The sequence below is a fragment of the Pyxicephalus adspersus genome, chromosome 5, assembly GCF_032062135.1.
Source record: "Pyxicephalus adspersus chromosome 5, UCB_Pads_2.0, whole genome shotgun sequence".
Taxonomy (NCBI): domain Eukaryota; kingdom Metazoa; phylum Chordata; class Amphibia; order Anura; family Pyxicephalidae; genus Pyxicephalus; species Pyxicephalus adspersus.
In genome coordinates this window covers 31,402,178-31,430,135 of record NC_092862.1, presented here as the reverse complement: position 1 = coordinate 31,430,135, position 27,958 = coordinate 31,402,178, and the positions used below count along the sequence as shown (strand labels likewise).

General features: G+C 37.6%; 1 protein-coding gene across 4 annotated transcripts in view; it reads right to left on the bottom strand.

Moving 5' to 3' along the window:
• Window positions 1–27,958, bottom strand: part of STAU2 (staufen double-stranded RNA binding protein 2) — a 170,836-nt gene that overhangs the window by 117,597 nt on the left and 25,281 nt on the right. For all 4 annotated transcript variants that reach the window (XM_072411049.1, XM_072411053.1, XM_072411052.1 and 1 more), the window contains one exon: window positions 25,926–26,061. In XM_072411049.1, coding sequence (XP_072267150.1) covers window positions 25,926–26,061 — 136 coding nt within the window. The remainder of the gene's footprint in view (window positions 1–25,925; window positions 26,062–27,958) is intronic.

The window sequence follows — 27,958 nt, the reverse complement described above, 5'->3', positions numbered from 1 at the left end:
TAGGTGATAGAGAAGGGGAAACACTGCATGTACAAGGTGAATGTCAGCTTACATGTCAAATCTTCACACAAACTAAAAAAACATATATATTCTAAAAAAGGACTTTCAATGGGCATTAAACAAGACAGACTGCTGCGTAATCTGATAATGAGACGTTTTAGAGAGAAATATTTGGGCAGCTAACCAAAAGTTGGGTGGCCAGACCTAATTTTCTATTCACACAACAGAGATTGTATAATAGGCAACTATTAGCAGCAAAGACCATGTTTTCCTAGACAGTACTATGGAGATTTATTTGTCCTGAATAGACATAGCACAAAAACACAATGTTTCCACATTATTATCAATTCATCCTTAGCAGCTGCTACGGTCTTCATCTCAGAAGATCTCTTCCTAGGTTTTCAATATGGGACAGCAGGAAAACAAGTTCTGACAAAATCAAATGGCCTCGAACACCCAAAAGGATCCCTACAAGGATGCTGTATGAGACACAGCAACCCATGTTGTAAACATAACATCAATAAATTAAGAGGGAAATTCCTGAGCTTGTGACAGATGTATGTTGACTGTTGAAAAAAAAGTGTTGTGCAAAGCCCCTGGGTTTCATTAAGAGGTCATTACAGCTTTCCAAAAATAACACATACATTTTGAAGTGGCAGTTATTTACCTTCTTAGAACATATACAATCTTGCAAGCAGAATGCATTCTGACTGATGTAGCATCTTCCATCAGCCTCTACCTCATGTTAAATCAATTCAAGTTACCAAAGATAAACAGGGAATGTCTTCAGTATTATTTCTGTATAGTGGTACACAACAAGCTGTCTTCTAGTTTTTTTAAGATTTGTAAGTCTGTCCATTCCCCTCCCTACAACCCCTCTTCTAGACTTGAGCTAATAGGCAGATGCTAAAGAGATTCTTCTTTTTTCCACTTGAGATTCTAAATTCAGATCCCAATGGGCTACTGCATTAGGACAGATTATACTTTGGAAGCAAAGGAGGACTAAATATTGAAAATGATAAGATGTAGATTCCATACCCAAGTGAAATGTGAAATACTGCTACCAGTCCTAGTACTGACACTAGTTAACAGATAACAGCCACAGATCAGTAAGTTGCGGCTTTACACCTGCTTCTGGCACTACTTATCAATAAACATGCGGGCATGAGCCCAAGGCCCCAATTAGACTGCACTTATGGCAATTGTTAAGCTAGATACACACTTCCTATAATTATCATTAGAAAAGAACGATTACGACCGATCAACGATTATGCATGATTATTTTGAACGATTGTATTGTGCACAATTCTGTTCATGCTGTAACGATACGATCGTTCAAATATTATCCACCAATAGCGTACACACGCTAGATACAATCGTTTCAACGATGCAGGGATTGACATGTAAAGGAGAAAGTGTACAGCAGAAACATTCACGATCACTGAACGACGGTAAACACGATAGCGAACGATCGGCCAATCAGATCTGCCATGACGGTTGTTCATTTCCAACAACAATCCACGTTCGTCGGCGTCGTTGATCACCTTTTTTGTGAACAATTTTCGGCCGATCGGTCGTTCATTTCCAACGATAATTTTTGGAAGTGTGTACGCAGCTTAACAATCCCTAAACAGAATTGTAATATTATAAGTGGTAACTTTGGTTAATTGGTTTTAGGATTATTTGTGTGTGTGTGTGTGTGTGTGTGTTTTGTGTTGCTTTAGGGTCATATTTGTCTTTAAGGTGCATCAAGGGTCACTGAATACCAAGGGCAGAGATATAAAACAGGATTACACAAATGTATTTCTCCCTTAGGCCCACACTTCAGAAAAAAAATATACATTGGTATTAATGCATTGTATTTCTGAACAGTGGTAAAAAGATGCCTTTTCTAGCTGTGTAAAATTCTCACTAATACAAAAGCACTAAATGATTTTGCTTGGTTTTCGTTTACTGCTAGTGTTTTTCTTATTTACTTATGTCCCCCCCCCCCCCCTTTTAATCAAAGCTCATTATCTGCATATATAACATTTGACTGTCTAAATTTACCTTGACACAGCAAGTGTTTAATTTGGCACTTTAAGCATTACACTGAATATGCTGTATTTTGGAAGGTGGAACTGTGAAAGAGGCAGGAAATCATTACAGGAGAAGATGGTTGTCTGTTAACCAACAGACATAAGGTTGTTGCAGCTTAAAATACTAATTATCAGTTATGTGTGTAAACTCAAAGGATTGATTTTTTGCTGTAATTAACACACAAACCAGCTATAGAAACTTCAGCCACAATTAGGAAGCTAGGTTACCTTTTCATGCTGGGTTTCCAGTTACTCCTCATATCTCTCTGTATACCAAGGGAGACAAATTTTCAGGCATTACAGGTTATTGTGGAAATGATCATATATTTTTAATTGGCAAGGCTGTATATGCTATCTCAAGTGCCTTAAATCTGTGAGCAGACAAAACTACCACTGAATATGTTTTGTGTTACAGCTGTTAAGTTCCTAGACACCTTTTTGTTTGTCTTCACAAAGCTGCCATCATGAACCATGGATTCATGCTTTGCCCTGAATAATCACATGCATCTTGGTTTTAACAGCTTTCTTGTTCAAGTCTTATTAACTGAAGTTCTAGCAGTGAAGGAGCAACAGCTGCAATTTCCACTAAAAGATATGTTGGATAAAGGGGGGAGATCACTGATACATGACAGGTACACTTTAAGAGCTTGGACAACTTTTAGGGATGCAATTACCAAATATATTGTATTTAAAATCATCATAGGATGTCTCATGATCCTTATTCTTATCCCAATAGATGTTAAAGGATAGTAATTTTCATATCCAGACTCTTACTGCTTCAAATTACAAGACACACGAGGACAGTTTTCTGGGACTGTTTTACAGTAAAAGGAAGTATTGCTCAATTTAACAGCTAAGTATACGCTACGTCCTGTGGGTGTCCTGTTTTCCCTATTTTACAAAATTATAGAAATCCTGTGTATATTATATATCCAATAAAGAGGTCTGCATTAATATGGCAGAATTTGATTTTGGGGCTCTCTATTTGTACTAGAACTCTCCACAGACTACGCTGCAATAGAACTCAGAGACCATGTTCATAATAGAATAAAACAAAGCACATTCTAAATTTTATGTCTATCTCCATTACCGAGACTTCTAATCAAACATTTTGCAGGTTTCTGCTTTTTAGAGGTGGGGTTATTTTTTTAGGCAATTTTTTTATGACCAACGCAATACAAGGGAATTCAGAAAGTTCTGAATCAGTCTTTTCTATCACCATTTTTCCTTCATTTAGAAAATACAATTTACATCCCACATAAAGTCACCACACACAACACAAGAGAAGAAGAAAATTCAGACTGCAATTTTTCTTCCACTAAAAAAACTGCTGCTAATAATAATCTCTATGTGACTCCATCAAGATGTGGGAGATAGGAAATCAAACTTACTGTCTAGTCAAGGGGGTGAATCTCCCTTCTATTCCTTCTCCCAATGGCGTGCATTAGTACACAGATAGCGGGAGGCAGATAAGTTGTATTCTCTAAAACATTCATTTTACCGTATTTTTCGCCGTATAAGACGCAATAACTGGGGGGGGGGGAGTTGGTGCGTCTAATACGACAAATACACATTTTGCCTGCATTAAAACTGCCCCTAACTTTGTGTGGTGCTTGCTCGCAGTTTTCTCTTTATGCTGTGTGTGCTGCAGGTTGGATTTGTGGCATGTACTGCGGGCTGTGGAGACTTCTCTGACCCTCCCTGCACGGCCAGGCTGTGTGTGTTCGGGCTTCCCTCTTCCTCCTATAGCGCGCCTTGTCCCCCCTCCCGACAGTCTAACCACGTGCTGCCTGGGCACCATGTCAACGCTCTGCTGAGCTTACCGGTACCTTTCCCTCCATCAGTGTGGGCTGTGCCTCCTTATGTCTCCCCGGGCAGTCTCACTCCTTGCTGGGCAGTGTGGGCACAATTTCGCCGCTTCTGTGCATATCTCCCGGGCACTGTATCAATCTATGCTGCCCTGAAATGTCTGCACGTCTGCCCCTCCTGCTCCATACGTTCCGCCTCCTCCGGTCAATGTTTACTGTGTGCTGTCTGTGTTCTGCTCCGCCCCGCTCCTACTTGATTGGATGCCCGTGATTGATGGGCAGAAGAATTGATCCGCCAAAGCTCCGCCCCTCGAATCCCGGGGAGAAGACACCGCCCTCCCTACGTCATACTGTTGCTTCTGGATAGATCACAGGCAGCGTGTATGGTGTGTGTGAGAAACTGTTCAGGCGGACCAACTACAGGGTAAATGAAATGTAAAATGTGCATACACATGTGCATACAAATGTGCTGTTAACTTTATACAGTTGATATAAAATATTTTACTACAGTATTTGTTTCAGAATCTTTTTTTTCTAGATTTTCCTCCTTTAAAATTGGGTGCGTCTTATATTCCGGAGCGTCTTATACGGCGAAAAATACGGTAGTTTATCCCGGGCCACTTCAATATTAGGAAATACAGCATGGGAATCTACGAGGTGGAAGTACTGGTGAATTATATTGGTTCCTGATGAAGTGAACGTAGTCTATGAAATGCACTGAACATCAATTGAGCTTCACTCAATTGTGATTGATTTTAAATAGGATAAGCTTTTTAGTATACTGTTTATTGATGTCAATAATAAATTATCTCTTTTTAAATCTTTTCAAAATATCGTTTGAAATGTATTTTTGATGTTAAGGCCTTAAAAGTTCCATTTTTGTTCCATTCATTTTTGTGCATGGTAAACTTTGATGTGGCATTGGTAAAATCTAGGTAGTCAACATGGAATATATTAGTTTAACTCCCCAGAAAGCACACAAACCTCAGAGTTTTTTACAGTTCCTCTCTGTATCCAAAACCAAAATGTTTGGGCTTTACATGAGCACAGTACTTAAACAGCACACTCTATATCTGATGTATCTCATATATCTGCTGATATATGGCTGCCATCTAACATCTATGGCTCCCATTTTTCTCATTATTAGATAAAGTAGAGCAATTTCCACTGGAAATTATACTTATTTTATATTATCTGCCTTTTTATATAAGAAAACAAGTAATCATTGTTTAACATTTTCAGGGGAAACAATAGAAAACTAGTGACAAGTGGTATTTAACAAGTGTATCCTTACCTGTCCTTTAGCAGAATGGAGTCGAACTCAAAGTCAATGCTCAAATTTTTAACTCCTGAATATGTAACACTGACTGACCATGAACACCAACTACCCAACATAAGAGACACTTATACTGCCAAACATTCATCAAACTGTAACACGTGTTTAAACCCTCATACTATTAAGCAGCTTGTATGTGAAATAAGTTTACATATGGTTAAAGGCACCAGGGTTTATATTTAAGTCGAGACAGTCTTTGGTCCTTGATCGTTTCTTAGTCATTTCCTGTCTGTCTGTTCTGATTTTTATCGAACTTGATCCCTTCATTTACTTGGCAACCAGGCTTATCTTTTGCTTTTAATACTATTCTCATGTTTCAGCATTTCCCCTCTTTGAACTCCGCTTAGCTCGATAAAAAAACTCTTTGCTAACAGCCTATAGGCATCACAATGTTCAAAACCTACACACAAATGACCGGTAAGCAATTCTTACTATGAACAATGCCACAAAGACAGACTGAACCTTTGATAACTTACTTGATAATTAGTGGATCACCAAAGTTATCATAATTTTGCAATTCAGCACAAATGGTGCCTATATGGGTCCACAGTTTAAAAGTTATGATGTTAAATAAAACCTGTGCTGAAAGAACAATAGAAACGGTCACGTTAGCCTCCATTTAAAAAGGGCTAGTGAGGCTAGCATTTGCTGCCCTCTATGTATGATCCACTTTACCGGAATCAGAAGTGAAGCTGTTGAAGCAAATAAATGAAGGTGAAAGCCAGGCTAATGGTATTTTACAGATATACCATATCTACATTTCTATCAGTTTCCAGAGTACAGCTGTCACAAAAGAAAAGAAACCATGGCTAAACTGCCACACAACGTTCATGAAATTTTTGAATCAGCCATTTGGATTTATTTAAAAAAAAATGTATTTTCAAAGGGAATAAATTTGAGAGCTTCAAAAGTCCCAACTTTACAATTTCTACTGATTGTTTCATACATACATTGATGTTTAGTAAGTAGTCTATGTTGGGATGGATTTAGGATGTTCACTTAGCACAGTGAATTCCACAGGGATAATTCCCCCAACTTAGTAAAAGAGACCAAAATCCCCTTGAGAAGGAATACCCAACCACTTGCAAAGTTCTTCTTGCTTATGATTAGATACTTGATATCTGCACAGCTTCACCTTATTCACAAATCTAAGTGATAAAGCACTTTGTTCAATGAAATCCTCCTCCTTTGGTAAATCAAACCTGGTGCTTCTATTGACAATAAACAAACCTAATGTGCAGGGAAAATCTAATGCGGAAATGGATCAGATAATACATATAAAACAAAAGAATTTCTAATGAAAATATCTGAAAAAGAAGGGAAAGGGTAAGTGCAGCCATGCATGGGGCAAGACTGTCAGGTGATATAAAACCATCCCCCCTACTACAGTATCATAGCTTTGACACCCAACATCATGACAAGAGACCTAATTGACTAAATGAATGAAGGAATTATCAAGCAGCAAAAATAATACAGGAAATACAGATGGTTAGAATGAATGAAACAGAAGAAGGTGATCCTTGATCCAGTACAACTTTCCTTTACAGTAAGAAAAACAGCGAGCAAGACAATAAATCTCGTTAGAGTAGCAGTCAGGGGCACAGTGCCTTAGGTGATCTGACACTGCTGATATAGAGCTATGAGGCCGTAGTCACCCTCATATACCAGGAAGTGCACTCATATTTATCAGGAGAAGAGACAAGGTATTTTTTAGGGTAGGCAGTCATCATTTCCAGATGTTACCTAGATACAGAAAATAATAATTATATATTTTCCACTTATATGCTATGTTTGGTTGCTAGAATAAATTGAACTAGAAAATGCTATGAGAACAAATTGTCGTTCTCCAGGTCTTTAAAATGTCTTGTTGCTGACCATGGGATAGTTTGGCCTTCTTGGTGAGGCATTTTGGGACTATGAAGGACAGTCAATAGGTTGTTTCAAGATAACCGGAACTAGTGTCTTCTATGATTCCTTGTAAATGTGCTGTTTGTGCAACTTCTTAAGTAAAGGTAATTATTACTTAATATGTCAGATTTGTGTACCTTCTACATGACATTTGTACAGAAATCTTGCCAAAATAAGCCGTCAATATGGCTATCAGGTTAGATCTTCTATACACTGCAAGGAAGGTCTACATGTGTCAAACTTTTGCTTTTCTATCTCTATGCTTTTACTTTGTAACTTTCTCTTCTAAAAAAAACTTTTACTGTAAGCAGGAGATTTCATTTTCCTTATTAACCTACAACATGGTAGTTATTTACTTTTAAACTTCATGACCATTTTACCACAGGCAACATAACCATGTGTATTGCCACAATTGAAAAATAAAGTGTTGAAAATGGATCTGAAGACAAAAACCCATCAAAATTGTTATTTACTAGGGGGAAAAAAGGCTGTCCTATTTCAAGACAGTTTCTGTTTTTTAGATATGACACCACATCAGATAGTATAATCACCTTGCTCCTGAGTTCTATTATATACATGGAAGAGGGTGACTTCATCACCCTGCCAAAATAATCTCAGAGAATGTAGTGCTCCAATGAGAAGAAGCTATAGAACAGTATAGGGCTGGCTTCTTGGCAGGGGGGATGAAGTCACTATCACACTGACAATGCAGACAAAGGCAGGGGAAAGGTAAGTAAATAATCTAACTTCTACTGCAGAATTAACGGTAAGGTTTTTTTATTTTTTAGTTTAGTTCAGTTTAACACTTCACTTTTTTTATACATATTGGCTTTTAAGCAGCAAAATCAGTTCTAGCCCCAGGAAAATGACTACCAAGCGTGCCCTGTATATATGACATTGACTATACCCCTTACTTAAATCTTCAAAGTTTACCAACATGAGCTGTGGAACAAAATGTTATAAAGAAAATAAAAGTCTCTAACCTGTCGTGCAATTTTCTACCCACAAACAAACTATATACCATATTGTGTTTCATTGGACGTCAGCAAAGTGACTCAGTGGCTGAGCCATTGTAAAGTATCCAGATAGAATGCTGCGCAGAGGCAGCGGCAGCAATTTACAGTAAATCAGATAACTACACCCAACAATCACTGCATTGCTGAAAGGTAACCACTCACCGAATGCTTTATATTCAGATAACACTTACAAAGCTTTTCAAACTCCTCTCACCAGCAACTTGCCGGCAACTGGCTGTTCCTTTCAGTTAAAGATGGAAGGTATGACTCAAGAGAAAATGAATCCTTGTGACTTTATCCACCAGGAAGACACAGTCCAACCACAGAAAACAAACCACACTGGTTAATAAAAACCAGCACTTGACAAGATGACCTCTTAGATTGTAAGCTCTTTTGGGCAGACTCCTCTCCTGGTCCTGTGTCATTGTTGTATCTTTCTGTCATTTGAAACCCCTATGTAATGTACAGTGGTGCTTAATATGTTGGAATATAAAAATTATAAACTAGCTTTTTGCCAAGTGTTATATTAAAGCCAAAAAAATATATGTATATTGGCAACGGGGTCATAAAGTGCCCACAACAACCTACTAAAAGGCATAAATGGCTTAAAACACCCCAACTCACCGACACCCACTTTGTTAGTGATCGCTTGCTGCTGCAGCTTGCTCTGTCACAACCACTAATACAAATATTTATAATTGACCAGCCTGTTACACAACTTTAGAATGTAGATAATCATTTAAAGTCTCCACAATATTTGTAGTTTAGTTTCCTTAACATAGGCTAAGATCAATTTGGTGGGAAGGCAACTGGCCCACCAGTTTATTTTTGGGCATAGAGGAAACCCAAATAAAAGAAGAGAGAAAAGGGAAACTTCATAGAGATAGTGAGGCTGCAGGTTTGAGACACTAGAGAGAGTGGTGACAATGTTCAAAAGCATCCTGTATTTTTCCTGTCCAAGGAAGCAGGAGTAGCAGCTCGGGCTCCCCAAAAGGGTATCAATAGGTCGGTAGGTAATAGGAGTATAAGACGGTTGGGGAAGTGGGTGGTTATGCTATTGCACCAATGCACATACTGGAACCTAAATGGGCATGTAGACAGTAAATCTTAGTATTTGGTTTGATTTAAAACCAAACAATATTTAAATCCAAAGAATTGAGTGCCTGCAACGTGTTGGACCTGACATAATAAAACTGTCTCTTGCCAGGCAGGTAAGGAAATATAAAAAGGGATTTGCCCACAGGCTGGAGATTCCTGTAAAGGCTCAGTCAGGGGACTCCGGAATGTCTATCCATAGTTGTCTTTCAAGCTGAAGGACCTCTCAGGTTAGTTTTAATCGATACCAATGATCTTTTTAGCTATCTGTAAGAGTGATATTCTTCCCAATGGCCAGCAATGTAAGAGCCATTCTTCCCACTGAACACCACACTAATATACTGTGAGAGGTGGATATAGAAATTATAGCAGGGGATCTCCGAAAACTAAACGTTATTTCAAATATTTCCATCATTTTAAGAATGTTCAGTAAGACTGTTTTTGACAGCAGGTAAATAGTACATATTAAGTTCTAAAACAAAAGCAAACAAGTTCAGATGCAAGGATCCAGGAAAGGAACCTCTGTACAAGTCCAAGTCCTAGCTAACATAGGGCTGAGGAACATCTACCTTCCACTAGTGACAGCATTAGGCCAGTAAGCTAACATGAGTGGTGTCATAGGAGAAGGGGAATGATGTTCCTCCATACCTAGAATTACCAAGTATTTCAATCACTCCTAATAGCTCAGAGAGTCGCAGGAGTGCAGAAAAAAGGGCTTTTGCTGCTGGTAAGGGGATGGTGATGCATAAATACAAATGTATTCCATTGACATGAAAGTTATAAATTACCACTACTTGTTCCCACTCAGTGACTCACTAGAAAATCAAGGTTTAAATTACCATTAAACAAATGTAGTGTCTATGATTTGAAAAAAAAATACTAAGTGGACCCAGATAAGAGGAAACCCACAACAAAGATTTTTCCAGGAACACAACATTCCACAAATATACTGTATAACTATTAGAAGAATCAAGTTTCAAAAACATTTATCAATAGTCTACACATGCTATGCAAAAAAAAAGCTCAAGGCCAAAGTTGCATTTTAATTTGTCCGTATCAAAGTTAAAATAATCTCTGCAGTAAGTAAATGATCTGTGCTTTCACCCGATTGTTATTCCCTAAGGTGACTCTGCAGGATGTACTGCTTTGCAACTAATTAATAATAATGAACAGTCAAGAAGAGCAAAAGCAAAGCCCAATAGTTTTATGGGACTAATTAAGATGCCAAAAGTGAAGGCTGACAAAATAAAATATTGAAGCAGTCTTTGTGCCAGCAGGTTTATCCTACCTTGAGGCCAGTGAAAATGGACGAGATGATCAAAGTAATTGAATTTCTGTATACATCACAAACCTAATGACAAGGAGGAAGCCATTTCTAGCATGTGTCACACAGCAGGTTATGGAGGTTGAGTAGTGAGTCACGGGTTGCCATTGAAAGTCTAATTGACTAAACTGCACTATTACAGAGCCTCTTCTAGATAATGGAACAGTCAATGGATTCAGTTATGTTCAAGAGGCAGGTTTCCAAATACATTAAACTTGCTACTTGGCCTTAATTACAAAGCAGGCCAAGCTGTATTCTTTATGTCCCACTACTAAGATTCAGAAAAACACTGAAAGTCTTGGTAATCAGCGATACGAACAAAAAAGCTAAGCACTTATAATGGAGTTTTGAAGGAAATGATGTCACAAAGAACTCAGAGAAACAATTTATTACTGGTTTTATCTAATAAGAACCACATATTAAAATGTAAGACCATAAATTATATAAAAGAGTGAATTTTACAAACTAAAGACAAACAGGACATCAGAGCGTATACATTTATGATCAAAGACATAGGGAGACCCTGGATAAACAGGTAAAGGAGACAACAGTGTCTAAAGGTTGTGGGAGGTGATTATCGAGTGAAGCGAAGGATGGAGGCAATTCTAAAGATGCAGGTTTCAGGACACTGTTTTAATGTGTTTAGAGCAAATCCAAAAAGGAAGGGCAAGGAAATTCCTGGTCTGAACAGTACATAGATAAGACCATAAGGGAGAATATTGTCCCAAATGACAGGAGAGTGCAAAGGATTATAATCAAATGACTTAATAGCAGGCAAGTCATAACTGTTGGTAAAAAGGCAAAAAACATCTTTAATGTTTATTAGGCCATTACCCATTTTAGAGAGAGTGGTTTTTATTTGAATGTATAGAGCAAAAACTATTATGAAGTGGGCCAGGAAGTGAGCTAGACCAGTGTTTTTCAACCGCTGTTCCACAGCACACTAGTGTGCCTTGAGAGATCTTCGGGTGTACCGTGGGAAATTATCCAATTTCAGTTAATTGGTCCCAAAATGATTTATTTACTGCAAAAAATTTTTCTTCATTTGTCTATACCAGCGATGTATAGTGATAGGCAGAACCAAAAAAAACTCTTCCACTAGATGACAGCAGGTAGCTAATTTACGTGTCTGACTTTTTGGTGGTGTTCCGTGGGATTTTTCTAATTGTAAAATATGTGCCGCGACTAAGAAAGGTTGGGAAACACTGAGCTAGACAATCAAGGTTGGTTTTCTACAAGAAGATGTTCATACAGTTTGGAAAAATATCACAGTCTCGGAGATAACCCTGAAGAAGCTAAAAGGCGAAAATGTTTTGGGCAAACGAGCCGCGATAATGAGCAGAGATTGATAACTAAAAACTCCCCCCCCCCCCAAAAAAAAAAATGGGGAAGGGGGATTAAAGTGTGTTTACTTTGTTAAAGACAGACTACCATATTGTTTAGTTCTAAACAAAACAACCCCCTTGGGAATGGGCTGAACATTTGGTAGACTGATCATTTCTTTATACTGAATAAAAAAATACTGAACCACGGTTAAGTGTTTCTTTCCTTATGATGGATTTAAAGGGAAGTGATCAAACAAGCTTTATTGTTCAGATAAATATACTGTAAAATATTTAATCATTCAGGTATAACAGGAAAAAAACAACAATACATTGAAGATAACTATAGCAAATAATAAATCCAATCAAGTTAAAAAAAATTGTGTCTGTGGGCAGAATAAAAATATGGCGATGAAAAATGAATTCCATTCTGCGTAAATCTACAACCATTTCCAGCTGAACTAAACTCAAAGAGAACCATAATAGCATAGGGAGGTGGAATTTTAAATCCTTTTGACATACTTCATCTGCTTAGACAATAACGAGTTCTGGAGTTGGCAATCGACTCAGCTTTTAATTTCCCAAAGTACATGAAAATGTTCATGAAGTTCTGATTTGAGATAAAAATAGACAAGAAAAAAAAATCTTACAAGTAGCCACTAAGCCCAGTGGGCCTTTGAAATGTTCCCACAGTCATTTTAATTCTCTAATTAAATGAATGCTTGGCTAATGAAAGCCGATATTCTTGCTGTACACTTGTCTCGGGAAAACTTTTTTGCAAGTTCTATTTTGGCAAACGGAATGCCTATCAAGTAAAGGTAAAAGCACTAAAGTACGCAATAATTGTAGTAACTAAATGAAAAAAAAATGTATAATTATTTTTAAGAGCATATAGGAAAATGTTTTTGTGACTCAGTGTAGAATAAAATGCATCTATAAACATTTGTGTAGCATAACCATAGATTAGCTATTTTTTTAGTTATTGTAACCCTTTTAGATGGATTTCACAGTCTTGTTACACAAAGCTTTAAAGATTACCACATACTATTCCATTCTTTCTAACAGAACATCTTGGTGGACTATTTGTGATGGGAAGTAATACTTTTAAACACATGGGAGACCTCTTGAGCAGTTTTCCGACATTGGAGAACTGAATGTCATATTGTTGTCTGCTTTTGTAGTTGCTTATGGCAGGGTTTTGCACAATTTACTGCATAGTACTGCAAAGTGTCTGATACTTTTACATGCAAATTCTATTGTAACAGTTCAATAAAAATGAATGCCCAACAATACTCTTGAATTAATTATTAAGGCTATGTTCACACTGGCCATGAGGTTGCAGTGCGTATACAACTACCTCGTGCTAGGGAATGGCTGCCTCTGGGGAGATTCTACGAGTAGCTTTTTCCAAAGACTGCGCCAAAGCGAATAAATGGAGCAGCAGTGAGCAGTATCAGTACTGCTCACTGCTGGCAGCTGTGAAACATGCAGACAGTGGTACGTCAAGAACCAACGTTGCAGTGTGAGCGACCAAGCGGCTGACAAGGTGCCAGCTGCCGGGAGCCACATGGGATCACCAGATTACAAAGCAGGTCTGGATCTGTCTCTACCTTTATAGGAATGTGAAGTCCGTGCTCCCCATATCCATGAATTCCTAGCCCTGATTGGTGTTACAGTTTTCCACCCCGTGTGCTTAACCTTAGCTTTAGTGGTTCTGTTGGTTTAAAGTGAGGAATCCCTTTATTAATCCAATACACAAAAAACAGGCAAAGCAAAAACATGCCACTAAAGCCATGTTACTACAAAGTTAACTAAAACAGCCAGGAAAAAGAAGCAAAGGTCACCTCCAACAGGTTATTTTGCCATTAGGCAATCAAGAGAACAAACATATAATGACAAACAGATGTTTAGTCTTTCACTATGTATGTTGTTCACGCTTCATTTTTCTATCATAAATCTAGGACAACGGCAATGAGCCATGGTGAAATATTGTTGTAATAATAAGGTATCACCATGGAAGAAAAATGGGTAAACCATTGATGTCCAGATGAAACAAAGTTGAAAAGATGGCCATAACTTAGCTTTTTTCACACTTGGCACAGATACTTCCTCAATGTTTATCACATGCATTCTGTTTTTTATCTATGTAAATAAAAAAACGTTTTTTGGAGTTTAGATCTAATGTTTAGCAAAATACAGAAAAATCCATGCAATATAACAAAGGAATACATAAGATTTACTTTAAAAATGAAAGTGACAAAATGGTCCAGACCTGGTTACATACAAATATCAGGAGCCCCGTGGCATAATTTACTGAGGAATCACAAAACCCACAGATTTCCAGCCAATTCAGTTTTCTAAGAAAAAAATTCTCAGATCCGTTTGTTGAAATCTCCCACACTACACCTTGACTTAATTTGTGAAACTCAACATGAGTGTGTTCTGGGCTTGCAGTATGCAAAGTAGTTGAGGTTAGAGCTGGGAAAGAAGAAACAGAAATGTTTATAGGTCACATACAAATATACTCTGTGGCAAGTGAATTGGTCCCGGTTTGGGGAAAGCACCACTTGTTCTACAAGGGCTACCAGTAATGCCTGCAATACAAAGAATGTGTAGGTGAATAAAACAAGATCAGTAACAAGGGCCAGTTGTAATCAAGTTGGACAACTTAAACATTCTGCCCCAAATTAAAACAGAACTGTTTTAATGTTTATATGTTTATATAATTATACGAAACCATACATTTTTCCATGTTTACATTTTTATTAACGTACAGCAAAGCTTGTTATTCCCAACACTTTATGACCAAAAAATTGGAAAAGTCCCATATATCAATACCACACATATGTATAAAAGTAACTTAATACCAAGTTACCTAAAGAAAGAGCTTTGCGGGAATTATATTAAAATAATCTCATGATAGGGTTTAACGCTAATAAAATTATTACAATTATCAAGAGATTTTTTTTTTTTAAATAATTCACACAAATGCCTTTCTTTAAGTAACTTTTTATGTGTGGTACATTTTCACTAAGTTGGCTTCGGCTGATTTCACGATTTCTACTGGTAGTTAGCTTCAAGTATCAATTTGTTACTACTCTTGCTTCTTTTACCCTAATAATATCCAGCCAGATAAATCAACCTTTTCCCTGAGATCTGTTCACTGAAAACGTTAACACCAATGTAAGTGGGCTCTGTTCCCGATTCAATGTAAGGGGTCCTCTTTTACTGCCAACTTAAGATCCCTGCAGTCATTAATATTGTTTTGGAAATGTTAAAAAAGGTTTTGTAGTCAACATGAGGGTGTTTAAAGTGGAACTATATCTGCATTACTCACCTGTCCCTGTTCCCTCGCAGGGCCCCCGTCTTTGTTTTTGACCACCTTGATTGCCCAGGATTGGATGACTTAACTCCTGAGCAGGATTGCCTGGTATCCTGAAATGTGCAGCTCAGTTTTTTTACAGATACCAAGGGTGATCAGGTAGTTAGGAGGGATTATCCAAGGTTTCAGATATACACTTAAGGTGCGTACACACTTCCAATTTTTATCGTTCCAATCGAACGACGAACGATCGATTGGGCAAAAAATCGTTCGTAAAAAAGTAACCAACGACGCCGACGAACGAGGAAAGTCGCTGGAAACGAACGACCGGACCGGCGGATCGGATTGGACGACGATCGTTGAACATCGTTCGTGTGTACGGTCGTTCGTTGATCGTCCATGTTCAGAGCATGCGTGATGAACGAACGTCCGTTCACTTTCCTGTCGTGCACATAGTTCCTCTATCGCTCAAACGATCGTATCTATTGTGTGTACAATATCTACGAACGATCGTGTCGTTAACTCTATGTGCAGGATCGGTGCTATACGATCGTTCGTAGATATCGTGCATGAACGTTCGTCGTTCGTTTTCCAACGATAATAATTGGAAGTGTGTACGTAGCTTAAGGCTACATACACACGTCTGATGATTTTCGTACGAGAATCTGACGTGTACAGTGACCGTCAGATATCGTTAGAGCATTCGTCCTGGAGGATCCACGAACAACTGAAGATGAACGGCCACAATAGAAGCAAAAGGAGGAGAGCGCAGTGGGGTGCCGCTGGCTCGTTCTCCTCCTCCTCTCTTCATAAAACAGAACAGCGCTATATGTACAGCACTCATTTTTCAGTCTTTTAAGATTGTTTCCAATGACAAAAATCTAACATGTGTACACAGTCTTGGTATGGCACATTATTACTTTATTTTGCTGATTCGTCACACTTACAGTATGCGGCCACAAAGAGACAAAGTTAATTTTTTTAAAAAGTTGCTTGAAAACATCTATGTTGGAGCACACATAAAAACAGCAAAATACATAAAAATGTATCAAAATACGATGTTTTATTACTTACAATAACTGTGGGGTCCTATTGAACAGAACTAGAGCGTTTGGGCCACTAAATTACATCACTGCACTATACATACAGACTGGCAAATGTTCAAACTCTCCCGATGATCCAAAATACCTGGAAATTACTTCATAAACCATAGAAAAGACTTTGGGTAGGCAAGACTTAGCCATTTCTAAGCTGCTGAAGCATAAAAATGACTAATGCACATTCAGATACCCTGTCAGACAAATAACAAGGCAGACTGAAAACATTCGTTATCTTTGTACTATATAGGATCTCATATCCCAAACTCAACATGCCACATCAAAGACTTTACAAATATTAAATTAACATGCCAACTGTTTTTTCTTTTTACCTTTCACTTAGAATAAACCAGGAATAAAACTCAACAGATAAGATCTCTGGAATGTGCTCTATAAACATTCTCACCGCATCAACCTTTCATAAGCATTTATTTCTGTACCAACAACATGATTTTAGTTTGGTATAGGCTGTTAAAATGTTTGACAGCTTTGTGTTAGTATTCAGAGTTGGAAGTGTTCAACCTTCAACCTTTTGAAAGCAGCCTCACCAGCCAGCATATCATATTGACTGGGCTGTAATACAAGTCTCTGGTCCATTCACCCAAAATAATGTGAACTGAAGAAAATATGTGTAATTGTTTCAAAATAAAATGTGAAAACATAAAAATGATAAAATCACAGTGATATAATTTTTAACTGTTTTGCCTAAATGCTGCATTAGAAGTTGTCTTTAAATAATATTTCACCTAATATCTAGCAAAGGGGGTAAAAAACACTTTGGCTGTAATACTCACTTTCATCCTAGAGTGATCCTTTACAGTAATTACTTTCTACCAGTAGATGATAGTAGTTTAGCGGGTTAAATAAGGTAACAGACGCACATTATATGAACAGGCTGCCTGGGGGTGCCAACTATGGTAATGCAATAAACAAGGCACATATAAACATACACAAACTGATATAATGTCATGAGGAAAAAAACAGTACAACCACTTTTAATTCAAACAATTTTCATATCTGAACATAAATAAAAATTAAATAAAATATTATTAATTAAATAATAAAAAAAAAAAGCAAAACAAAACTTAAATACACCCTTACTAATTGAAATCAAGAAGGTAAGGTAGAAGGCAAGTGGTGCTAATCAAATGCATGTGATTAATTAATCATCAGCAAGTGTGACCATCAGCAGCATTGTGGTAAATCTATGGGTAATAAGCCGTTTCCAAACAATTTTAAGCCCACCTCTCTACTGTGAGAAAGATTATTCAGTGAAAAACATCAGTGGAACTAAACAAACATTGCTTGTTGAGTTTAGTTGCCAGGAGAAAGCCTCTTCTCATTTAGAATAGAAAACAAAATGGCAGCACATTTTAACTTTGCAATTTTGCATATGATCAAACCACAAGATTTCTGGAATATTTTCCTTTGGACAGACAAGACCAAGTTGGAGATGTTTGGAGATACACACACACAGGACATACACACAGTAGAAACTTGGCTATCTGGTGCCCACAGGGAATGGCCAATTCCGGATAACTGAGGTTCCTTTTCTCAGCAATTCAGCGATAGACTTGAATGGAGAGATGTCCCCCATTCACCTCTAGTGTTGAATGGCTGAGAAAAGGGAAACCCTGATCACGACTCAAGCGTCATTAGGGTTTCCCATTCCTCAGCCAATCACGGAGCTGAGCAATCAGTGGAGCTCTGCTGACAGCTCCGCTTTCTTGATAGCTCACACAACCCTAGTGGAGCTGTAGTATGTGTTCTTGGATGCAGAACAAATGCCACAGCTCTGCTAGTGCTGCAGGAGCAATCAAAAGTTCCAGATAACCGGGGTTCTACTGTATATGTTTTTTGTTTGCTTTTTTATTTTATTTTTTTTAAACAGAATTACGCTTTCATGTGTTTACATAATAGAGTTGATAGCACTTTACATGCAAGTACATAAGTAATAAATATAAAATCTCTGGAAAAGCAATATTTAAAGTGGAAGTACAGGGCGGTGGCTCAGAGGTTAGCGCTATGGCCTTTGCAGCACTAGGTCACAGGTTTGAACCTCAGCCAGGACACTATCTGCATGGAGTTTGCAGGTTCTCCCTGTGTCTGCTTGGGTTTTCTTTCGGGTACTCTGGTTTCCTCCCACATCCCAAAAAACATGCAGTTAGGTTAATTGGCTTCCCCCCAAAATTGACCTTAGACTCTATTAAAGACACATGATTATGGTAGGGAGATTAGATTGTGAGCCTCTTTGAGGGACAGCTAGTGACATGACTATGAACTTTGTACAGCGCTATGTAATATGTTGGCGCTTTATAAATACTGTGTTGTAATAATAATAGTAATAACTACACTTGTTGGTGGGTGGTGAGCATCTGCCATAACCAGCAAGTATGCCCAGCATGGCAGTTTAAAAAATAATTCCATTTTGTTTAAGGTTTCATTGGTATATAGACATCTGTATAGCCAGTGCCTAGGAGTAGGTAGGCTGCTGACATCACGTCAATCAGTGTATTATGTGGCCTTCTTGAAAATCCATTTTATTACTATAGCATATAAAGATGAAATCAACAATGTGGAGATGGCAGAGCCAAGCTTTAAAGTTAAAACTCTTTTTTTTAATTTTTTTTTAAGTGGGAAATTTAAATATTTTTTCAAAAAAGTTGGCTACTGCAAATATTTTTTTTCTATTATTGGAATTGTTTGGATGCCCAGCATATGTACAACAGCAGCTTGATTTGCGTTACAATACTGCACAGGTTGGGATAATGTCTGCAAATGTACTTATTTCATGGGAAGGAACAGTTTTTGTTTTGTTTTTTAAATGTATTTTTTTGTTTTTTTTTTTGCAACAAAGCATTTTATTTTACATGTATTCTGGTTGCCTGTGTAAACTTTGGGAAGTCATGGATAAATCTACTCATCCCAAATACCTTTGGTATAAAAAAATAGAACACATTTCTCTTTTTTCTGACACTAAGAATCCTAGAGCCACAATATTCTGTAGACTGTCTCTCAGCATATATAACACTGGTGTATTGTTTACAATGTACATTATTTAAAGTGTATTAAAGTATCTTCGATCCGTCTGATGCATGGATTTAACAATATAGCACTGACAAATAATCTATAAATTCAATGCTCCTGTCCCCTGATGTCCTCCCCCTGCCCTCTATTACTCTCTTATTCATTAGTTTTTCATGAAAATTGATTCTGAATATGAATTACAAAAACATTTCTTGTACATATGGGACTTGCGAGGAACAGACCAAAGGGAAGCACCACATAATCCACAACATTCTTGCTTTTATTATTATATTATACAGTATTTTGTGCACTTATTAAGTGCCGACATATTACGCAGTGCTTTACAAAGTCTATAGTCATGTCACTAACTGTCCCTCAAAAGGTCTCCAGTCTAATGCCTCTATAATAGTCATATGTCATTATTAACACAGTCTAAGGTGTCCAATTTTGAAGGGAAGCCAGTTAACCTTACTGCATGTTTATGGGATGTGCGAAGAAACAGGAGTACCCAGAAGAAACCCACACAAACACGGGGAGACCCTGCAAACTCCATGCAGATAGTGTCCTGGCTGAGATTTGAACCTGGGACCCAGCCCTGCAAAGCCTAGGGCGCTAACCTATGGGCCACCATGTAAAAAGTGCTTAGAAATGCAGCAAACTGTTTTCATCATTATAATACATTATTGTTACCAGTATATAAGTAACAAACGTGGCTATATCTGCTGCTTAAAGTACAAACAATTCCATTTATATTTTTGGATAGAGTGTAGAAGTGTTAGAGAACATGTCAGTTTTTATTTCTTTGTGTCTCCCCCTCCTACTAGTAGATTCACCCTCTTATCGCAGTCATCAAGACAAAAAGACAAAACATTTGTCACCAAAACAAGAACTGAGGGAAAAATGTTTTAAAATAAGAAATTATTATTTTGTAGATATTTCATTTCAATTCCTTTCGTGTCAGGAAGTAATATTAAATGCCCCCAATGGGACAGAGGAAAAAAAAACACATACACACAACGAAACCTTATGAGAGTTTCACCCTTCGCTACACAAAATAAATTGTATATACATAAATACTTAGACACTGTGCAAACCCTGCACATCTGACATAAGCCAAACTGTAAATCCCGCTATAAATAAGATTACGGTTTTGGATGTATGCCTAGCCATTAGACCATCTGCCAGCTTTTTAAGACTTTCAGGCATCGTTGACGTGAGAGCTCTTGATTTGCCATTCTGCTTTGCTGATCAAGCAGAGATAAGTTTACCTAACATGCACTGGGAAAAATGGATATTCTAAGAAAAATGTTGATCTTAACAAGTCCGTAAAAGGAAAACCTCAGACTTTTCAGCAACTTCTCATTTCAGCCATGATTAAAAAAAAATGTTCGTTCTCTATTATTGTATTTTTACATTATTATGACTTATACTGCACTTCTGACATACTCAGCACAGAGATGACAGTAAAGTACAGACACAGCTCACTACTAAGCAGACAGCACACCGGACATATGAAATGATGAAATATGGATCCTCCCCAAAATACTGTTTACAAATTATAATTAGTAGTTTTTCCCCCAACACAATGAAAAGATTTTATATCCTTTGTGTCAGTAATAGGAACAAAGATCATAAACTTCTCTCCCTTTGCTACGCCAAATGTTAGACTCAATACAAAGGCACAAATAAAATTAGAACACTGGAAGGAGAAACTTTAAAAACATCAGTAGCAAGCAGAGTTTTGTTTGCCAGAAACACTCTTCATTCTTCATGTTGTATTTTTTTAGATTGTAAGTCTGCAATTTGCCAGTCAGTGTATATTTCTGTATTTGTCAGATGTCAGGTGTGGGAGCCCGGTCCTGAGATAAAGTAACATGTGGGATTTGCATGAACAATTTGCTAGGGCTGAAGTATTAATATGCAGGGAAGGTGAAAGGTACTATCGGTACATGATGGAAGCAGAGGCTACACAAGGACATAGGGGGAGCTGGTAGGTTTGCCAAATTTTGCAAGAATTCTGCCTATTTGCACACTATGGCAAGGGCTCCTGGGGCCATTTAGTTCTATTTCAAACTGACATGAAAAAAAAATTAGCTCAATCTGAAGATGTATGAGCAGCTGTAAAATTCAGGTTTGCTTTTATTTTCTTTAAAATTTAAATACCAAATGAATACCTGTCACTTGGAGTGTGCTTACCCCTGGTAGACTTTACAAACCAAGAGTTATTAAAATTTATAAGAATTAAACAGGCAATAGCGCCATCTAGTGCAGCCACAAGAACTACAAAAAGTGAAGAGGAATATTCCCAAACATAAGGAGCCAGCAACACCATGGATTTGTATGACCCACTGCCAGACATACGATTCCTAATTCTCTATAGCAGCTATATATATATATATATATATATATATATATATATATATATATATATATATTTATTTGGCATTTATGCTAAAAAAAATGCCAAATATTTAGTTCTCACTGTACACACTATTATGATTATTAATATTATTATTATTAATAATAAATAGGAATTATATAGCACCAATATATTACACAGCGCTGTAAATTAAATAGCATATATACAGTTCTCACTTCGTAGTGGTGGGAAGTAGTGACGGTTTCAAATAACAGAAGAAGATGGGTAGGCAAGTTTGAAAAAATTGGTTTTGAGTGCTCTTTTATATGAGTAGAAAGTAGGAGCAAGGCAAATAAGACAAGGAAGACTCTAGAAAGGTCTAGGAGCCGCACGTGTGATGAGGTTATGAGTGAGGAGGTCAGTAGTAGGTCATTGGAGGAGCGGAGAGAGCGGCTGGGGAAGTACTTTTTTTTACCAGGTCAGAAATGTAAGTGGGACAATAACTGTGTAGGGATTTGAAGGCAAAGCACAGGAGCTTGAATTTGATTCTCAGGTGAAATGGAAGCCAGTGTAGAGATCTGCAAAGAGATGCAGCGGAAGAGGAGCGGAGGGAAGGATGGATGAGTCTGGCTGCAGCGTTCATAATAGATTGTAGAGGAGAGAGTCGGGTTAGTGGAATACCAGAGAGGAGGAGGTTACAGTAGTCCAGACGAGAGATGATAAGAGCATGTACAAGGAGTTTGGTGGTCTATTAGCAGTATTAGCTTATTATTAGTTCACACCCCCCATAGCACCCATATATACAGTTCTCACGCCCTACAACTTACATACATACAGTCCTCAATCCCCATGGCATCCAGATATACAGTTCTGACTCCCTACAGTGATCCTTTATATAGCTATGACTTGAGAAGCCACATTTATTTATGAATGCTATGGGCGTGATAATTGTAAATATGGCTGCTGTGTAGAGTGATAACAGTATAGATAGATGCTATGGGGAGTGTGAACTATACAGTCCTCAATCCCCAAAACATTTATACTCCCTACAGCATCCACACATACGCAGTCCCTGCTCCCTACAGCATCCACACATACGCAGTAGTCCCCGCTCCCTACAGCGCGCACACACACACACCATTCCCCACAGCATCCATACATAGAGTTCTCACTCTGTACAGAAGCCATGTTTATAATTCTCATAACATTTATACCCCCCTATAGCAGCCACATATACAGTTCTCTCACATTCACATAACACCGCTGTCGTGTATACATTTTTCTTCCCCTTCCATACTCCAACAGCCAAATATAAAGTTAGTTTTCACAGCAGCCGTATAAACATTTCACTATCACCTCACCTTAAAGCACCCTGATATAGCAGTACGCATCATAAAGCTTTCTTACAAATTTAGATTTATTGTAATCAAAATGTATTTTAAAGTAGCATTTGCTTTTGCTAATATCAGTGAGAGGAAGGATTACTGACTAAATACACTTACCATGCAGTCATGTGTTTTTAGTGCTGCAGTGCATAACCCTAAATTTTCCTTATTCTGGAATAGCAACGTTTCCTTTCACAGCTGTGATACAAGAGCAAATAATTGCATAGACACGTGGCTCCCCCTTAAGGCAATGTTTGGAACTGCTGGTAAAATCAATATTTAAGACATAGGGAATTGATGAAAAACTAAAGTTTTACAGCAACTATAACAATAACAGATAAATTCTGATGGATATTCTATGGTGCAATTTGCATTTAGGCTGGTCATACATATTTAAATTCTAATTATGCAATATTAGCACAACCTTCTTTAGCTTTAACATATAATATGAGGGTCCATGTAAACAAATTTGTATCCAATTATGCAAGCATTTTACTACATAGTTGTTGAAAGATCAAAAGGATTCTCATTACTCATTGAGAAAAATTTTCATCCAGCTACTTTTGTCAGTGGTCATTCTATCAATAAACTGGGACATCCAACGGCATCCATACATGGCTATACCACATAGCTACCTCCACCATGTTTCAAAGTTGATGTGAAATACTTTACACCATGAGTTGTCCTACCCTACAAAATTATCTTCCCAATATTCTAAAACATAATTTTCTTAGTTCTATATGTTCAAAAACTTTTGTTTTCAAATCAGATGGGCCTTTTAACTATTTTCTAGCTAAGTGTAATCTATCCTTCCTTGTGGTAAATCCTCTGTTTTTCATCTCATCAAGTATTTTCATGATTTTTTAATTGACAATGACATTCACCTCATACGTCAGTTTGTGAATGTGACAACATTTTGATTTGTCCACTTAGTTTCTGCCATTTCCATCATGGGTTTGCAGCTTTTTTCCCAAATTTATTGCTGCCTTTCTTGTATTCATGGCCCTTACAATCTCATAACAGCCTCAGGGCTGATGGGTTGAAGTAATTGCTATGTATCTGGAGTTGGAGTACTCCGGGTACCTGAAACACTGACTCCAACGCCACAGTCCTGTTCAGAAGTGCACAAAGAGATTCAATAGTTTTCAAGCTGCCTGGTACAGGATCTATAGTACTCAAAGAATATGGTGTTTATCCTTAGCAAAAAATATCAAATTATGAAAATTTAAAACTATCTAGACAATAAATGCAGAAGTAACTGTACAATGACCCAAAAAAGCAGAGGTACAGGTAATGTTCCCTTTAATTTGCAGTTGATAACATTTAATTTTTTCTTCTGGCAAATAACATTATTTTTAACAAGTATTTATAAAGTGCTGATATATTACGCAGCACTATACCAAGTCCATAGCTGTGTCATTATCTTCTTTTTCCTGTTAAGACAGCTCTCTGGGAAAACAAGGACCAATATGGCACCTGTATCTTAAACACTGTTTAAAAGTACATAGTGGGGAACCCCCCAAATCAGCTTTATTTGGAGGATGAATACTAAGAAATAGCCAATACATTTTACTGGTTTAAAAGGTCCCCCTACAGGAATTCCTAGGCATTACAACACAGATTAGTCCTTTACACATACATGCATTCTAGAATTATACAGGTGTTCATTGGGTAGTTGCAGCACTACAGGTGAGCTATGGAATAGGGGTATGGTGACTGAATGATGGGTTAAAATAAATGTAACTGCAGTAAAAGTTACATTTTTCAACTTTCTAAGAGTCAATTTGTATGCTTTGAAATGCTGTTTACCAGACTTGTTTTAAGCAAAAACCAGAACTATTGGGTATGTCAACTTCTGTACATACCACATTTTACTTCCTCTTCAAGTCTGTGTGCTGTTCTACATTTGGCCCATTTGCAACTTCCAGTTGTACTGTCTTACATTAAAACATGAGATTTACAAGAAGTAATGTGAGTCACATTCAAACACTCTATTTAAAATAAATAGGTGACAGCAAAAAAAGTTATGTACATTTTATTGCCGCATCACAATACACAGTGGTGCATTTTACTGTGTGTCTGCAATGCAATGCATGTGCAATAGTTTTATTGGAATGCCATTCAGAAATAATAGAAACGCAAGGCTTCCTTTGGCCTCTATGTAAGATACAGTGCTACCTTGGGATAAGTCCGCTTTGGCATAAGTCCTGTTTTTACACGAAAAATCTTGCTTGGTATACAACCCTTGGGCTAGAACTTGTATTGGTCAAAATGAGTCACAACACGCGCTACCCTTATTTACCTCTCTCGAGACAAAGCCACGACTGCACCACGAGCGTCAGTATGTCAGTTGCCACTATTCAGTGAACAACCTGCGCTATAACGCTCTGTGAATTACATAACATCCCCTCCTCCTCCCTTCTCAGCAGCATCCTAGTAGGCACTCGACTTGACAGCAAGGTAAAGTGAGGTTATATTTTAATTTATTTCATTTAATTGCTTTTGTATATGTACCTTAGTATTAAGATGTGTTTAAATTGTTCTATATAGCCCCATCAATGTATAATATGCCAATAACAATAGGATTTTTTTTTCATGGTAATGGATTAGTCATTTTCCTTGTATTTCTTATTGGAAAAATTTGTTTGATACAAGTCCTGTTTGGTTAAAGTCCAAGAATCTGGAACAGATTAAGGACTTATACCAAGGCACCACTGTATTCTCAACACACAATACCAAGAAAACTTAAATTAGCCGCAAGAAGAGATCCATTTATGGTGAGCACATAACCCTTTATAACTAGCTATAAAGCAGATATTGGGTAACATTTTTAGAAAACATTTGGTACCTCTGATTGTACATGCCCCGATAATTGTAGTTGGTGCGGTGATTTGGAAGTGGTTTCGGATCTAAAGGCCTGTAGATAGCAGGCTCTCCTCTCTTCATGGCCAGACCATTCAGCTCAACCGTTGGCGTAATGCTGCCTGAAAAGACAAGATATAGGGCATCAAACAAATCCATGTTCAATTTAATAACAATGCAAACATTTCACTACATTCAACTTGTTGGAGGCCTAACATATATTTTCATTAAAAGGCAAGTCCAGCTAAACTGTATAAATCTCATTTTTTTTACTTTAATTGCTCCATGTCTATCTAAAAGGGAACTTCCACCCAAAATGTAGAGTGCAAAAAGGGGGAAACTTCTTTCAAATTTCTATAACTCCATCCCCTACCTGTTTGTCCCAAACACTTTTGTCTCCTTAAGAGTAATTGGGAAGAATGTAAAAATTTAAACTTTTCATACAGACAGGAGTAAATGAGAAATTATCCACAATAGAACACTTGTTCTGGTGACAAATGTTGAAGGTAGGATTTTACCTCACTTCTTGAATCAGTAAAGACAGCCATGTAGTGAATTGTCCCTGAAGGGGTATTACATGAAATAAAATACCTCCCAGAGCTTCTAAACCTTCTCCAGTCTTTTGATTGGCTGGAGATACACTTTAACATTGGTTCCAGGAGGAGAGATCCTTTCTTGGCTCTCCAGATCTAGGAGGTAATGGGAAGAACGACTGCTCCAGAAGGACCAGCCAAGAGCCTCCCAGGATGCGTGACGTAGGCTACTCCTTCTGGGCATGCGCAGAAGAAGCCCTTTCTTTAACGGGACAATAAAAATTGCTGATCTCATGCATGCTGCGGTGAGATCTGCAATCTTTTTTCCCCATCTACATGACCCGACCTTGTACCTGTGCAGTGAAAGATCGGGTGACGTACGAAGGAGTACACAGAAGAAGAGGAAAGAAGAGTAAAAAAATTGTGTTTTTTTTTTTTTTTTTTTTTTTTATGTAGATTTAAGTTCCGTATTAAATAAAAGCTCATGATGAGCATCACCAACATTGAGACATTTACCAGTGCAAAGAGAAGACAAGAGAAGTTACTCTCCTGATGTTAACAAAGAATATAGCATAGCAATAGTAAGTAGGAATCTAAATGTCATTCAGGCAAGATGGAACTGCCATGTTTTTTTGTTTTGTTTTTAATTTACATAAAATCCTGATTCTGAATGTTTTCAATGCTGCTGATTTACCTTAGTATCTTATGCATGACTTCATACCCAAAGAAACATCAGCAATGGCATATAGCATTTCTTAGGACAACTCTCGTGATAGTGAGGTATGGCTACATGATGCATTTTGAAGTTGCCACCTGTCTCTACTGGAAGACGGTGACAGGGTGAGAATGCAGGAACAAGAACAGAAGCACCTGAACAAGACCTCCGAGAAAGGATGACACAGCTCAACAAAAAAATGTTTTTTTCACTCGCCAATGATTTTTCAATATATTTATTGTACTTCAGGTCTGCTGAATCTAGAAATTACATCCGTTTCACTGAATTGGCTCCAGTGTGTGAAACAAGCATATCTTGCATATTTGGTATTAAACTGAGGGAACAAGATAGGTATTGGGCTCCCTGTATGGTATACAAAACTTGTGTAGAGTGTCTACATCAGTGGACAAATGAAAAATTGAAAAGTTTTAAATTTGGTGTACCGCATGGTGCTGATCTGTATCTGACATGGAGGATATACAGGGTTTGGAGAGTAATCCAGGAGTTAGCAGTGGAAGTGAGTATGAAGGAAGTATTTCATCAAATCAGTTCTCCCAAGAAGAGCTCAATTATTTAATATGTGACCTAAGTCTGTCAAAACAAGCATCTGAACTTTTAGCATCCAGGCTAAAAGAACTGTCCGAAACCAGAAGTTAAAATAACGGTTTATAGGACAAGAGAGGTGACACTCCTAACATATGTCAGTGAAGATGGAGACCTTGTGTACTGTTGTAACATCCCTGGACTACTAGCCCATATGGGAGTACCAGA